Raw genomic sequence first — 17,286 nt, 5'->3', positions numbered from 1 at the left:
AGAAAAGCTAACTGAGTGAATTTGTCAATCTTTTGTCCTATCTTTTAAATCAGATAAGATAAGCTTAAAAAAAACAACAAGAGGTATAGGTAAAATGGGTGTCATATTATGGATTTAACAAGGCTGTTGGTAACACAATTTCAAGTACTAACTGGAACTCAGAACATTTCAGTCAAAGTAAACTTACGTCTTTTTTGAATGAAATAAACAAAACTTGTAGTCAGAAATTTTTTCTAGAATAATGGGGGCCATCTTGGAGGGGATGGGATAGTAAACAGCATTTAACGTAACACAATATCAAAAACGCTGCTGTAAATGATTAGGGCAAATGAAAGGTTATCCTTAGTATTGTTTTTGAAACTCTGATAGTTTTTCAGTTGAAATTATTTCCATCACTCAAAGCTTCTATCACATTTGATAAACTTTTTTTCAAAAATCTCTGAGAAATCGATGCTTATGATTTCATCCCCTTATTATTCTTGAGTTGAGTTAACTTAAAATCAATATCAAATTTACTTTAATATGAAAAAATAAGTTGTATATTTTTTTAATTTTAAAAAAGAAACGCATATAAAATAAATATATTTTTAGAATTTATTTTTTCAGTTTGGTTTTAGTTTCATTTGTATGACCAGACGAATTTTTAGGTTCCCAAAAACCGTTTTCTGTTCTTTAAAACCAGGTAAATTTTTCAAAGTATCTTAATTTAAAGATTTAAGCTGTTAAAGTTTGCTTTTTAACCCCCGATTTAAAAAAAAAAGGTGTTATAAGTTTAACCGCTTTGTGAGGTGCCTGTCGGTGTGTCTGTCGGTCTGTCTATCTATGGCATTGTAGCGCCTAAGCGGATGAACCTATTTTGATTTTTTTTGTTTTTTTTTAAAGGCAATTTAATGGAGAGTGTTCTTAGCTATGTCTCAAATGCGATTTTAGAGTTCCGTACCCGAAAAAATTTGTCGGGGGTTTTTAGAACTTTGTAAATTTCACTTGTTAATATACAAATCTCATAATGGAGTGTTTTTAAAAGGATGTTTTATTCTGTAACAAAGGTAACTTTCTGAGAAGTAATTTGGAAAATTAATATTCATTCATTCAAAATAATGACAAATATTTTCTTATAAAGGAAATTATAACAAGCGTTTCTCGTTCCATAAAATACATTTAAATTGATGAAAGAATTGTATTTTTAAATATAGAATTGTGTATTCTGCTCTCAGAACGAGTTGTATTGCCCAACAAACTATTTGGAAACTTAAGATTGGGAGATACTTGGCTCATGATACACCTTAACATAGACTTCGAGAGTTTACGCCATACTCTGTGGCTACTCACTACTATGTAGCAACGTAGTGATTAGTACTTTTCAATTTACAGGCAATAAAGGTCATTCAGCCAGGTGGGTTGAATGACCCATAGTGCCGTGTTTAGGTTAAATTCAGTCTTGAACCGTATCTCTCACTTTCGCTTAATTAATTAAAATACAAGTGGGCGGAATTACTATTAATTAAGCGTTCCTTCAAATCACATCGGGTATCAATTACCTTTTCATTTTTATTTAATGCATCAGTCATTAATTCCGGCATATAAAGTCTCAAAAGTCTTATTTTGTCATTTGTGTAACACGATTAGTATTATTTGTGTGGTTTAACACCCCGTGCTATTTAAATTAATACCATCTTCAATTCATTAAAACGGTACGCTGTGCATTTTTTGTAATCCTTTTTGATGTATCCAATCCATCAAAGGATTACTTATCTCGCATCAATATTCACTATTTACTTTCCCGTCAACACCTTTCCTTCATCAAATATATAGCGAACACAACATAAAAGTATGTCAAAGTTACATTGTTTCGCATTGAATTGTTTTGAAAAAAATTTGGCAAGTAGATGACAACACTGTGATCAATTGGTATGTTTCGTCCTTCTCTTGGCTAAACCGTTAAAACGATCTTCATAATTAATAATCTATCTTTGAAGATAATAATTTAACTTGTATTCTGAAAATGGAAATAAGTTATTTTTGATATCCTATGGGAATAATACTCCACGCAGCGTAGTTGCAAATAACAGCTGTTATAATAATTTAATTTAATGTTTTATAATGTTTAAAATATAATATGAAAGTTTATATTTTTTATAGGAAGTAGGACATACACAAGTGAAGTGACGTATGTAGTATGTGGACTGTAAAGTTTTCTACCCATGATGTTTTATAAAACATACAATAAATACAAAGTACTCACATAGGAAATGAGAAGGATGTGGGATTTAAGATGATTATGAAACATTAAATTTTTTATAGTGTACATTTTAATAGGATTGAAATTTAATTAAGGGAATAAATATTAATTAAATTTTATATAAAAAATAAAACGACAAATATATAAACATAATATGATATTGACATATAGTGTGTATCAATAACGAAGCAAAATTTTTTATGATTCTTATTGCAGAGTCATAAAGTTAAGTTTGATAATAAAGAAAAATGTTACTTTAATCGGGACATAAGTGTCAAAATTATGGAAATCAAGTTTTACGATTTTGAATTTCCAGGAATTTTTTTGCCGGATGTTATTAATGTTATAACAAAATCACTGTCTAAACAATACATAAAAAGAAACGTCAGGTAGTTTGTAAATCAAATAAATAATAAAAAAAATAAAAAACCCGGCTGCGTTAAATAACATGAGAAAAGAAAGTAGTGTACATAGGGACTTTAACAATCGGGGGCCATTAATTGGAAGACTTTAGTTAGTCCAGATTTTATTGGGTCCCGACTGTAAAAGTCGCTATGTAAACTACTGAGCTTGGTTCTTTCTTTTCAGATTTTATTTAGCGCAGACGGGTTTTTGACTTTACAATATTTTACAAGTATGGTTTCCCTAATACACGCATTACACTATCTACCAAAAAAAAGGAGGAATAGGGAAAAATAAAATTTAAAGCTACTTCGAAAAAATTAAATTAAAATTTTATTTTGAACACCTTGTATGTGATTATTAAAAAATAATTTAAAAATGTCTTAGTAGCTAAAATTATCTGGTAACAATTTTTTTTTTCAAATTTCTGTTTTTTGAGATACGAAAGTCTTCTGATGTCCGCATGATTTTTCATAAAGGCATTAAATGCTTTTGTTTATAATTTCAGCATGAAAGTTCAATTTTAGATTTTCAACTACATAAACCAAACACGTATAAACCAGAGATTTAGGCTACCAACTCTGCTTTATTTCCTTTATCGTGTTTATTGTATACTCGTAATAACATATATTCTTAATTCCCATGCATGTACTTTATACTTTCCAGTTAGTAAACAGGTCTTTGAGTAAACTTCTGTAGTACCTATATTGAAATACGTTTTGTTCTTTTATAATGAATATATGAATCCTTATCGGAATATAATTACTTCTGTTCTTTGTAAAAGTATTCAATTGAAGCGACATGCTTTGCAATATAATTATAGGTATGTATAAACTTTTAATTATTTATACAGTTATGCAACGAACAAAAACTTAATAGAATATTATTATTTTTTTTATTAATAAGTAAGTGCAATAGTGTTTGTGACACTTGTGAAAATTGTTGACATGGTTAACGAAAGAGGTAGAGATTTTGATTTTGGTTTTTTAATTTTCTAATTAACATGATTGCAAAATTATATTATATTATTATATTTCAGAAGTACTGAGCCATTCTTAAATAACAATTTTGGAGATTTGTTTCAAACAAAAGTTGTTTTAAACAAGTATTAGAAGACTTAAAGTGGGATACCAGAGAAAGACCTAAAAGTCTACCTCTAAGATAATGTGAAAGCCAATTACGATATTGATAACCATTTTCAATACGTAAGTTATTCCTTATTGAATAATTAACAATTTTCATTTGAAATTGTAAAATCGTCATTACAGTCGGGGGACCTCGAAGAGTTTCCCACAGGAAAAGTTTCCCACAGGACCGAAAAGAGGCCCCCGACTGTAATGACGATTTTACTTATCTTAACAATTTCAGATGAAAATAATTTCTTGTTTTCATACTTTTAAGAGCACGATTTTGTAACAGCGTCGGGGTTTTAGTTTTTGAACTTTATTTTATTCAACCTATTTTGGGGTTAAAGTTTCGTGATAAAGTATTACAATACATATATTTTTGCAAAATGCTTACTACTTCCTATAATTTTGTACCAAACACGTTTTCATTAAATCGAGATTTGTTTTTCGATCATAACTGTATGTCCTCTAGAAGTATGTCCTCTGTAAGTGCCATAATCTAATTTAATTAACATCACATTGCCTATAACCAGCGGGCGTTCAAGACGCTTCTAACGATACCTAATTTGTCAAATTATGATAATTTGTTTGGAAGCTAGCTCCGCACAAATGAACATACATACATATGGATCAAACACATAGCCCTCGCCAGTCGGGGCAAAAATATGACTCTTCCTGACATCATCATCACATTGGTGATGAAATAAATTACATTACCTAGACATTCAAATTGGTTTTTGTATGAAGATGCTTTTAATGGTTCTTATATAAGTGATAAAATTTGTGCCTTTTTAAATTCAAAAATACCGTGTAAAGAAGCTCGGTCATCCAGGTACTTTTTTAATAAAATTAAAATTTTATTATTGGTTAACAACTAGAGTTAACTTTAAGATGACCTTGGATGACAATTTCAAGGTCTTTTTAATATGTACTTTATTGAATTCATCGTATAAAGCATTTTTTGATATCTGATGTCAACAAGATATTTTCCTATAACGTATAGCTTCTAAAACTGAATGTTTAGAGATTATACTTAAATAATAGTAAAATATAATTTCGATTAATAAATGCTAAATCGAATATTCACAACTGTCTATTGTATGTATGTAATACTAAACCGTCTATCGTGAATGAAAAGTTCAGGGAAAAAGCACGTTGAAGTGATGTTACCGTGAATATTAATTGTTGGAAATGTGATTCACACTTCAAATGGTACATTTCATATAATGTTGCGTTTGTGGTATTTTTTGATGGATTTTCCCATTAACAATAAAACAAAACGGTGTAACGTACTTTGAGCTTCAAACATACGATTTTTTTTTCTATATGACGTATTCAATGCGGTGTAATTTTGTTTAATTCGAATACAGATATTATTTTTATACCATGTATATGAAGTATGTCAAGGTATACTAAGCCTAGTCCCAAGTTTGTAACACGAAACTTGCCATAAAAAGTTTTATAAATATAAAATATTCTTATGTGCACTCTGCCCGCCTATTCAGTACGTCATACTTAACCTATTTAAATAAAAAAATAACTCCTATAATTTAGTGTATTATGGTCAAGAGTAACTAGCATCTATATAACCTGTATTATAAATAAGTGAATTAATATTTAATTGAATTACACTGAAACACTTTATATACACTTTTTTATTGATCTTTTTATTTTTACATAATATATCTTTATTTCGCATTTGCTCTTCAGCATCTCTAATTTAATACCTCAACACGCGATATGAAACGAAAAGTTTGTTTTTTGTCGTAAAACGGGCCCCTTTCTCGCCAAAGAGCTCAGCTCACTGGAATTAACAGAATATGTTCAGAAAAATAAAAACTATTGTAGCATATTGTTTAAAAAAAATCCGACGGGTATAGAAAACGATATGTATTTGAGTTCGTTATCCTTTAATAATACTAATCTTAATAATATTAATTCAAGTATAAATACTAAAATAAATATTTGTTAGGCATACTTATCGTTTATAATATATCATTTATGTCTAATTATTTTAGACATCGTAAAGGGATTATTTCATTATTAACTTTTAATCAGCATTGCTGCAATGGGATATTAGTAGAGATCAATAACTAATAGCAATACAATAGAAAACATTTTAGTACAGCAATATTCATACATTCAGCTGTTATGCTACGAAATATCGTTTGAGGTCCAACACACTGATACCACAGACAAAACTGTTTATTGTACTGAAAGATATTTTAACTCGCAATGATCAAGCAATGTCCTTTTTAAACAAAACATTTTGTTCTGGCGTAGACAAAGCTTGAAACAAAATGTTTTGTTTAGTATCCGTATACATTTTCATATACAGGGTAACCCATTTTAATCGATATCCTCTAAAATACTTTTATGTTTCAATAAAACTTTATAAATACATTTTTTGATTAACAAAGTTTCCAAAAAACACAAAATATTCCTAGGTCATTTGGGCTTTTTGTTATTTTATCATTCAAAGTTGGCTGAAAAAATGATGACTCATATAGGTTATCCTTTTCAATTGGATATTTCTATATGAAAAAATCTAGAGAGTGTGATAAAATACTATCTAAAATATTTAGACAATATTGTTGTTTATAACAATACCATAAAAATATAAGGTTGTCTATGATATAAAATCAAAATTTTAATTTAATTATGAGTTCATCGACGATCCATCATTTGTTGAACAAAGACGACTATAGTTAGAGTATTGATTATTGAAGAGCGATATTTATGTTATCAAATTTATAAGCAGCACTTGTAAACAATATATTATATATTTTTGTAGTTGCGTGGTATTGTAAAGCTAAAAAAAAAAGACATTACGTGCAATAAACCAATTTTGTTTCACGATATACTGTAAGGAAACAATCACCTCAACAATCGAAAATACTATAAAAATGCATTAATCTGAAACTTCTACCCACGATTTTGAGTAACGTGCTATCAAACAAAAAAAAACAAAAAAAAAAAACAATAAAAATTATAAAAATCTTTAATTAGATCTGCTTTGTATTTAGTGTACAGAGTTGTAATTAAACGAATAGCAATTGCTAATTTACGACCCAGTCAATATTCTTGGGCGTATACAATTTTTTAAATATTTTCCATTGAATTTCAGATAGTTAATCCACAAAATGAGAAATAGTATTTTATTATTAATCATTTTATTATATTGGCAAAGAGCGAAGTCTCCTATTAGGTATAAAATCAATTAAATATCGATTAATTTATTAGTGTTATTAAATTAATAATAATTAATTAGATTCACTTAACAGAAAATAATTAATCATGTTTGATAAATGATTGTAGGTGTGTACCGACCAATATGTGAATGATATCTGTAAAAATATTTTAATATTCGTAATTATTTTAATTTCTATAATTGACTAATGTGCAAAAAATTAATTATTTACACGCAGGTTGAACAAATTGAAAATAAAAATCACATTTTGAAATCAGCTTTTTCCAAAAATGGTTTTATTATTTCGATGGATTTATTAAATAAAGTTCTCTATTGATGAAGTTAACTACTGTAATATTTATTCACGGTATATAATGTAAGAAATGAATCATTTGACTCCTGGAAAAATCCGCGGTAGCTGATTTTTATGAGAGTAGGTGGAAAATGTTTGTCTTAGTGTCCTCTACAAAATCATATTCATGAGAACTTGTTCATTTACGCCCATAAGTTTTGGAAAATTTTAAGCACTTTTTGTTACTTGGCATTTTTTATCTTACCTCACCGTTTTCGAGATGTAAGCATTTGAAAAAAAAAGGGCGGACGCCGATAACTCATTATTGACGGAACTAAAGATTATTTTGTTGTTCCGGTCAAAATTTTAACTTGAAAACCAGAAGATATAATTCGGAAAATTTTAGGTATTTTTAACCTGTGATAATTTTCATTTAAACTAACCGTCTTCGATGTATAAGCGAAGTATAAACGAAAATAGAGATTATTTTGTGGTTGTGGTCAAATATTTGATATGATATTGTATTTTGGACTATATTAAACACTTTTTGACTCTTCATATTTTTTTTATTACAGCAGCTAATGTGTTTAGAATAGTCCAAAATGTAACATCATATGGTTTTTAAATTTTTTACCAAAATAAAAAAATAATCTTGATTTTTGTCAATAAAAAATTTACGGGAAAAACCTCTATTTTCTGTTTTCAAACGATGAGATATCAAAAACGGTGAGGTAAGGTAAAAATGTCACGAGTTAAAAAGTGTGTAGAATGATCTTAAATATAAAGTCATAAATGATCTTGATGTTCGTCAATAACGAATTTTCGGCAAAAATCTATCAATTTTCAACCGATTTTTCTCAAACTCGGTACATAGATTCAGTTGGGTCATAATTCCAGACGATTTTTTCATTTTTACTTCCTAGTACTTCCCTCTAGGCCAAAACAGGATTTTTGGGGTTTTCGCAAAAAACGGCTCTAACGATTTCGATTAAACTGGCCACAAGACTAGACCTAAGGGTGTTCCTAGGATTGGTATAAGCCACATATCCGGAAAAATTCGAGAAGGCCCACACTCTTGAGAAAAACTTTTTTTTGAGGTTTTCTCGAAGACGGCTCTAACGATTTCGATTAAACTGGGCACAAGGCTAGACTTTAAGGTGTTCCTAGGATTGGTATAACCCGCATATCCGGGAAAATTCGAGAAGGCCCACACCCTAGGGAAAGCTTTCAAAATACAGGAAAATGGGATTTTCTAGGGAGAGGCTGAGGGGACAGCAGTGAAACTTCATTTTAGGGTTTATATCAACAAGGTCCTGGGTTTGATAACCTTACCCTCTGGGATCCCTTCCCCTGGAGCCGTGGAGCTGGAGGGAATGAAATCGTCAAATGTGGTCAAATCAACTCTACCCAAAGTTGATAAAATATTATTTAAAATGTCTTTTTAAGTAACTTGGTAATCTTTGCTTAACCTCATCCTTACCAAACTACATCTTTCTAAATATTATATTAAATCCAAAAAATACCTAAGCCTGTTCCTCATTACCGTATGATTCCGAATATATCGCTATGTTTGTATCTATAGCTGATATAAAATAAAATTTCCAATCAATCAAAAATCGCATAATTATTCAAATTGTTCACATAATCAAATAAAGAAATAAGTAAAACTTAATTAAGCCAAATTAGTGAAGTTAAGAAACTGAAGCTTTTCCTTGTTTTTAAATAATTCTTACAATTGACTGCTTTCAATAAACATATTACAAGAATAATATATTAATTTTATAATAAAATAAAGTCTTGGCCGATATTTCGGACCGTTTATTTTAGAACTTCGAAATCTCGAAATGGTTCGAAATGGTTTTGTTGAGGACACTCAGATAAACAAGGCTCTAGGGAAAAGTTAATTTAATGGAAAGTGTTCTTAAATATGTTTCAAGTGGAATTTTAGGGTTCCGTAGCTGAAAAATTTGTCAGGAGTTTTTTAAATTTTGTAAATTTTACTTGTTAAAATTATTATTTCATAACATTATAGAATGTTATCTGCGCTTCCACCATCAAATATTTTTTAATTAATCAATTCAATCCGATGTTTTAGTGAGTGAAAATCACATACAAAGATTCCGTTTCATAGACATATTCGCTCCGTGCGTGAGTTTCGTTTCCATGGTAACGATACACTACTCTAATTATAGAATTGTATGGATGCATATATAATTGTATGGATTGCATTTAAGACTTACATTTAAAATTTAATATTCTTGTTTCACAAATTTAAATAAATAATTATGATAATTAACATTTGAAAAATAATATTTGTTCAATTTGATTTCTTATTTTCACAATTTTTAATGCATTAAGTTTAATTAATTAGTTTTTTTCAATAATTTCAATTTGACATTTCTATTACATTAACATGTAAAGAATTGCAAATTAGTCATAACAGCCCCCTTTAACTCCAAAATTTTTCACTTAAAGCGCTGGCATCGATTTTATTGTCCCTACCATGACTACGCACACAACGAATAGATACATCATACAGGCTAATATAAGCGTATTGCAAATCTAATAAAAAGATTATCGTATGGCACTCTCACACACACGTCTTATCAAAAGTTTATTTTATAAATATTTGAGTATATTTCAAACTTTAGTTATTTGAATACATTTACATCAAAATGCAATAGAAACCAAAAGTAATAAATAATGTTCATGGTGACTTTAATCTTTCATTAACTCTTAAAATATTCATGTACAGAGTGTTCCGTGACTCGTTGGACACAACTTAAGAGCAGAATCTTTTACGCACACTGATAATTTTAAATCGAAAGTGCCATATATACTTTTGTCCAAAATCTAATATTTAAACTTCTTTATGTGCACTATTATACCCCCAAAGATAATAGTCAAGGAAACTGAATATTAAACTAATCTAGTTGGCCTAATCTTAAATCTATTGCCGAACGCACTGTTCAGCAAGAACTTTCCGACGAAGTAGATATTCTTAATATGGTCGATAATAGTTCCTCTATTAGTGCAAGAAGAAAAATTTTTAATTAATAAAATAATAAAGTACTTTACTCAACAGTATCTTTACTTTATTAAGTTCAATAGTGTACATAACTCCGTTAGTTTTGGTTTTGGACGAAGTATATAAGGCACTTTGGACTTTAATTGTATGTACAAAGAATACGCTCGTAAGCTATGTCCATCGAGTCACAGGAAACCCTGTAGGTATATATTTAGGAAAATATTTGGGATCCATATTATATAGATACTGAATAATATTTTAATTAAAATCAATAATTTAATTAATTGCGATACTGGTCCCTCATTCAGTCACCTAACTCAGTATATGTATAGAAATCCAAATTTGTCGTCAAGGGTTTCATAACGGAACCCAAAAAAATTTTCCCGGATAACTATAGTTAACAACAATAAGTCTCAAAAATAACAACCACAAATACGGATATATTTGTAACACATATTGAGGTGAGAAGACGACGTTATACGATTTTCCCAAGGTCTACACCGAATTTAACAAGGTTTTTCTATACATACACTAATGCAAAGTGTAACATATCTAAACTCTATAGAGAGCATACATATCTTAGACATTAGTAACGTAAAAAGGTCATTTACACATATAACACAGATCGGCAGCAGTTTGAACTTTTATACAAAAATAAAAAAGAATTAACGTTGGTTATAAATTGTTTTAAATGGTTATTTTGCGTCTGGATTTTAACGTTATTTTATGTAATTAGCAAGGTTTTTTATGAGAATTAAAGATTACAGACCATCACATAACAACATACTAAGAAACAAAATCAATAAAAAAGTTTATATATCGAGTGTTTAACAGAAAACTTCCCATATTGAGATTTTCTCATCGTGAGTTTTTAATCAGAAACTTCCCATCTAATTTAAAACATCAAGTTTCAATTCAATCAGAATACAAGTGAAAACAAACAATTGACTGAGCTACTTGTTGAAATACCGTGAATAGATATGGTTGATCGCAATCATTTGTCTTTTGACGTCACGTAAGTAAAGAAAGGTATACATTCTTAGCTAGGCACACATTCATAATTAATGATATTTCCATAGAATACATACTATAAAATTTGCACCTAATTTGCGTCCTCGTGGGTAAACAGTCATGATTACAAAACAATTTTTCAAACAAAAGTTGTTTAATTTTTTATATTTAAACTTGTGTTCTATCTCTAACGGTTTACATGACCCAATTGACCTATGTTGCTCATTCAAAAAAAAAACAAACTCGACCTCACTTTTTATGTCCTGAAAACGCTATAAAAATTTCAGCTTGAAATCTTTTTTCGTTTTTGAGTTATCGTGTACACAGGCAGACAATCCGAAATGGACTAATTAGGTGATATTATGAATACGTTTACCAAAATTTTGTTCGTAGCATGAATATTTTTAAGCGTTACAAACTTGGGACTAAACTTAATATACTATAATATATTTCATATATACATGGTTTAATAAAGTTTTTTTTTAGGTTACAAAGAATTAAGTTCTTGTAATTACTTTCATATACTCTGTCTTATCTAAAAATATTTTGTTTCAAGCTAATTCACAATCAAAATTTTGGTACTTATTGGGATGAGAAGTTTATAATAAAACAATCAAAGATAGTTAAATAGGAAAATTCGCCTTGGGAAATTTAAAGTGAAACACTCAGTATGCTATTACTATGTTGTTTGTGAATAAAAATGCTGATGATGAAAAGAAAATTGTGTAATAAAATTGTTATACTGAATGTGCCACGGCAGGTCTTCAGAAAGTTTGAGTAATATTGTCATACTTCTGCACTTTCGAGTAAGAATGTGTCAAATTAAACCATTAAGATGCTTCAATAGGCGCAAATAGGCGCCAAGTGTTTCTATAGAGGAAATGTGTTCCCACAAGCCTTTTAATGTATCGTATAAATTCGTCAATTTATAAAACAGATTTTAGTTCCTCTTCAGTAGACAGTGTTTTTTTGTTCTTGTTATATTATTTATGTTTTGATAATATTTGCGAACTTTTTTTGGTCTCTGTTGGTTCTGTCAGGTCTGACGATGAGATCGACTTACGGAAAATTTAAACATTAGTTCAACTTCAGTAGTTAAAGGAAGGACGTATTAAATTTTAGAACTTATCAATACACGTAAAATGCAAGTAAAAAGAAACTATGCTTTCAGGATACCACGATCGACGCGAAAATAATTTTTTTACTTGAGATATTTATGGACAGCCAACGTTGAAACGATATTATCATTCGATGCTAATACAAGATTGGACCAGTCTTGGCTTCTGAGTTCGCTCAATATTCAACCAGGCTTAAACCAATATTGGCCCGGTTGTTAATTCGTGTATGGACAATAAAGCAAATTATGAAACAAAAGTGATTAATTGGTTAATTTTATTGTCACTTCATACGCCTAATGAAATGCTTTTAATTCCATGTTTTCGTTTGGTTCAATTTATTGTACACAAATGTACAATCGTAACATTTCTGTGAATGTATTATTTCGAACTCGATACATTATTATATAGTTGAAAATAAAATCCAAAGCTTAAACGATAAAGATAATACTAATACTGAATGGTTGTTTACCTTTAGCGACAGGCGATACAGCAATGAAGTTAGCTAAAGCTGCACCAGTACCATGTCCCATTAGAGTAATCCGTTCGGGGTCACCACCGAATGCTGGTAAGTTTTCACGTAACCAATGTAGACCAGCTACTAAATCCATTAAACCAAAATTCCCTTGAGCACTGCCTTTAGCACCCGTCTTTAAAAAACCTGTTAAAAATAAAAACAAAACAAATATAAATAAAAGAAAAAGAAAATAGAATACTATCAAGTTAGGCAACATACATGTAATATAATAATAATAAAAAACAAAACTTATGTTTTTAAATGATAAATTACAATATACAATACACATTTTATTTCTTCACTATACTTATTTTTATTTATCTATCTCGTATTTGAGAGAACGTTTCAAATCGTCATGATTCAAGTTTTATAAAACATTCACATTTTTGGCATTAATGTACGATATGAGTAAAAAAATACAGTGGGTAATAAATCGTCAGAAAATGATCAAGTTAGAAAGACATCTCGTTAAGATTTTTACATAGTTATTGCCCCTCTTGGAAGCTCCATAGATTAAAGATTGTGGATATCGTATTGTGAAAACTGTTCTGGTATTATTTAAATGACAAAATTAGTAAATGGTATAGTCATTTCTATTGGTAAAATTAAAAGGATAATAAAACATGGATAAACATAATAACCCGATCATCTTAGTCAAAATAAGTGGTAAACCTCGGAACCTAACGGAATAAGCTGAATTTTTGTACAAACCTTTATTTTGATAGTACAAATGTTGTCTCAAAAGTCACATATGGTAACGCGTGCACGCCCTTAGATATTCAAGGTCAAAGGTCTCGAAAATCAGTTTTTTGTGAATATCTCGTTTCAGTTGCCTTTAATCGCATTACTATTTATTATAAAAGTTGTAGAAGATAAAATTTTCTACAAACTTTGTCTGAAGTTTTTTTTGTATGTTGAGCCGTATTTGAAATAGAGAGCGCAGAAGATATTGCACATAACTTAACGTACTTCAGTGCTGGGTCAATATTTACAAATATAAGGTATTAACTAATTATTTAAGTAGTATTTAACGAATAATTATGGAAAAAAACCGCATAATAGACTGGGATTCACGATTGACCCTGTCTATTATACGATTTTTTCACTTAATTATCGATTAAATACAACTTAAAAAATTATTTCTTACCATATATTTATGAGTATTGACCCTGCACTAAGGTACGTAAGGTTCAGCGCATCTTCTGCGCTCTTATTTAAAAAACGATTCAACATACAAAACAAAGTTTCAGACAAAATTTTAAGAAAATTTTATCTTTTACAACTTTTATAATAAATGTTAATGCGATTAGAGGCAACTGAAACGAGATATTCATAAAATAAAGTTTAAAACTAAAACCCCGACAATTACAGAATCGTGCTCTTAAAAGTATTAAAACAAGAAAACATTTTCATCTGAAATAGTAATGATAAGTAAAATCGTCATTACAGTCGGGGGACCTCGAAGAGTATCCAGTTTTCCACAGGACCGAAAAGAGGTCCCCCGTAATGACGATTTAACTTATCATTACAATTTCAGATGAAAATGTTTTCTTGTTTTAATACTTTTAAGAGCACGATTCAGACGAAAATATATACACTTTAAACTATTTTGCGGTTATAACCCGACTAGAAATTTTCACGTGCTCCCAATTGGGACCCAGCTTGGTTGCCCAATTGGGACCCCAAATTGGGCTGTAACGCAGAAACTTATTTGGGGCCCGGTGGGGCGATCCCTATTGGTTCCCGATTGGGCAGTCCCTATAGGTTCCCGATTGGGCAGTCCCTATAGGTTCCCGAATGTGCAAGCCCTATGGGTTCCCAATCGAATAATCTCGGTCTGTTCCCGCTTAATTTACCTTATTGTAAATCATTTGCCCCTTGTTAATCAATACAATCATGATGTAGCCTATAGCTTCAAATTAAAAATAAACTGAAAATTACCAAGCAAATTTTTTTATTTATAAATTTATAAAAATACAATAGATCCAGTCAATAGAATGATCATTTTTTTAAACGAAGAAGACGATGGCCATCCCAATCTCGAGCACCTTGTATCACTGTTGTCATTGCCTTCAAAATTTTTTTATCGTCTAGTGGGTTTTCGGGACTGGAAGCTAGTTTTTTAATAAAGACATCTATAATAATTTAAAAAAAAAAAAAAATTATTAATGAAAGAACTATTTTTTTTAATAATCACAATATAACTTGTGATCGAAATTTTTACCTTGTATACTTGAATAAAAACTAGTGCGGAGTTGTTTCACGAAATCTTCTGATCAGTAGACGTCCAAGTTCGCATTTTACATAACCTCAATCTCCAATTGACATTTTCAATTACATTCAAAATGTTTGTTACACACGTGTCAAAATAATAAAATTCAATTAAACGTAAATGCACTTAAAAAAATTTCATGATATAGTATGATGCTGAATTTTTATAAATTAAAATACCAAAAAAAAACTATAAAAAATCACTTATTTTCGATTCATACTCGACCGTACATAATGTGTTTTTATTATGACAAATAAAAAACTTCTCGCAGCGCCATCTGGTGAAATGTTTTAAATAAATAAAACGCGGAAAGTTCAAAAATGAACAACTGATACTTTTGATGCAAATAGAAGGGAAATAGGAATAACAGAATAATATTAAGAGAAAAAAATAGATTATGTAAAAAACGAAAAGTTTATAAATACTCAAAGTACAGAGTTAAAAGTGAAGTAAAGCGTTTTGAATTAAAACTTTTTTAGGGAAATTATTTTTTTCTAACTATTTACTTACTATAAAAAAATAACTTAAACAAAAAAAAATTAATTGAAAAATTATGATTGTTTTTAATAAAGTAGGAAATTTTTTTAAATCAATTAACTGTATTAAGATTAAGAACATATATATTTGCTTTATTCAAAGCAATCAAATTTTTCAAAATCAGGTAAAAATAGAGTAAAGATTATTTAATTTTTACACCGGGCTATCCCAACGTGTTCCCAACCAGGTCCCACTCAAACAAAACCGTTGTGTTTATCATTTAATTTAATTTGGGCTGTCCCAATAAGTTACCAAATAGGCCATTGATGAGGACCATTTAAATTTCAATTATGATGTTGCCTTGAACAATCCTTCAGTCGGGTGCGAATTTTTGTACCTTCCCTCTTTTTTTTTAATTTGATCAGAAATTCCGTCATTTTTAAAGTAATTGTATCTATATAAAATTGAAAATAACCAGCAAAAAGGGTGGGTAACAGCTAGTGTATAATAATACATGCACGTACATTCTAATAATTACTGTTCTTGGGTAGCATAAAGACATATAATTGGCAGTCGCAAACTGAATATCTAGAGGTGCTAAAGGTACTAAAGTTGCATTTTTAAAGCGACGTTCTTAGCTACTCGCAGTCGATGGTCACTTAATCATTTTATGCCCGTTTTTTAAACATCTTTCACCAAAAAAGTTTATATCACTATTCGAAACAGACCAACTGTAAAGATTTCAGTTGTATTGTATTTCTATATTTTCATGTTTTCTATTTTTATTTTTGCCATTCTCATTTATTTTAAAGAAGAAAAAAAAGAGATAATATCATTTATCATTTGTTTTTATTTATATTAAGAGAGTTTTTGTCTTCTTAATTTAATTTTTGTTTTTAAATTTAATTAAATATTGTTAAATTGGGTTTATTCAATAGCTAAACAAAGGAAAAGTTTTCTCTCTACTTTACTTAATAAATATCAAATTAAAAATTAATGATTCCTTATAAAAATTTTTTTTACTTTTAATAAGAATAATAAGAATAAGGTAATAAGAATAATTTTAAAAAACTTTATATTTTTTTAATAATCTTTGAAGCATGGAGTTATCAATAATTCAATATATTTAAATTCATGCTTCATAAATCGAAATTAATTGACAGAAAATAGATTTTTTTTGAATGGTATTATTTTCTTGTTTGTTGGTTGTTACGAGACACGTGTTAGTCGAACATTAGCTATAATTTTCGATTATTGTTGTACTGGTAAAAAGTTTTCATTCCTTTCTTTTAAATATCAGTTTTTTATTTCAAAAGGTGTAAAATTAAGTACAAGAAGTTATAAATTGATATGCCATTTAAAGGTTACACTTGGGGTTGCGTAAGTCAAAGACCGTGCTTTTATTTTTTAAGATATCAAGGAGGGATTAGTTTTAAAAAAGTCAAGTTTGTGGGTTTGTAGCCCTTGTCCTCCGGTCGCCAACTTGTAAAAAGGATACAAGTGACTTTTTATGGTTTATCTGACAAGCTTTAGCCCTCACAAAGAAATTATTGTAACATTTTTTGTTCCGAATAAAATTATCTAGAACATTGTCAAGTAACTTTTAGTCTTAAAAT

General features: G+C 29.2%; 1 protein-coding gene across 1 annotated transcript in view; it reads right to left on the bottom strand.

The window, feature by feature from the left end:
• Nucleotides 1–17,286, bottom strand: part of LOC123290847 (neuroligin-4, Y-linked) — a 623,005-nt gene that overhangs the window by 195,003 nt on the left and 410,716 nt on the right. The window contains exon 4 of the mRNA XM_044871193.1: nt 12,877–13,065. Within this exon, the coding sequence (XP_044727128.1) occupies nt 12,877–13,065 (189 nt within the window). The remainder of the gene's footprint in view (nt 1–12,876; nt 13,066–17,286) is intronic.

Source organism: Chrysoperla carnea, chromosome 1, assembly GCF_905475395.1.
Source record: "Chrysoperla carnea chromosome 1, inChrCarn1.1, whole genome shotgun sequence".
NCBI classification, from domain to species: domain Eukaryota; kingdom Metazoa; phylum Arthropoda; class Insecta; order Neuroptera; family Chrysopidae; genus Chrysoperla; species Chrysoperla carnea.
Note: the sequence above shows the minus strand (reverse complement) of the source record. Positions and strands in the feature narration are given on the sequence as shown.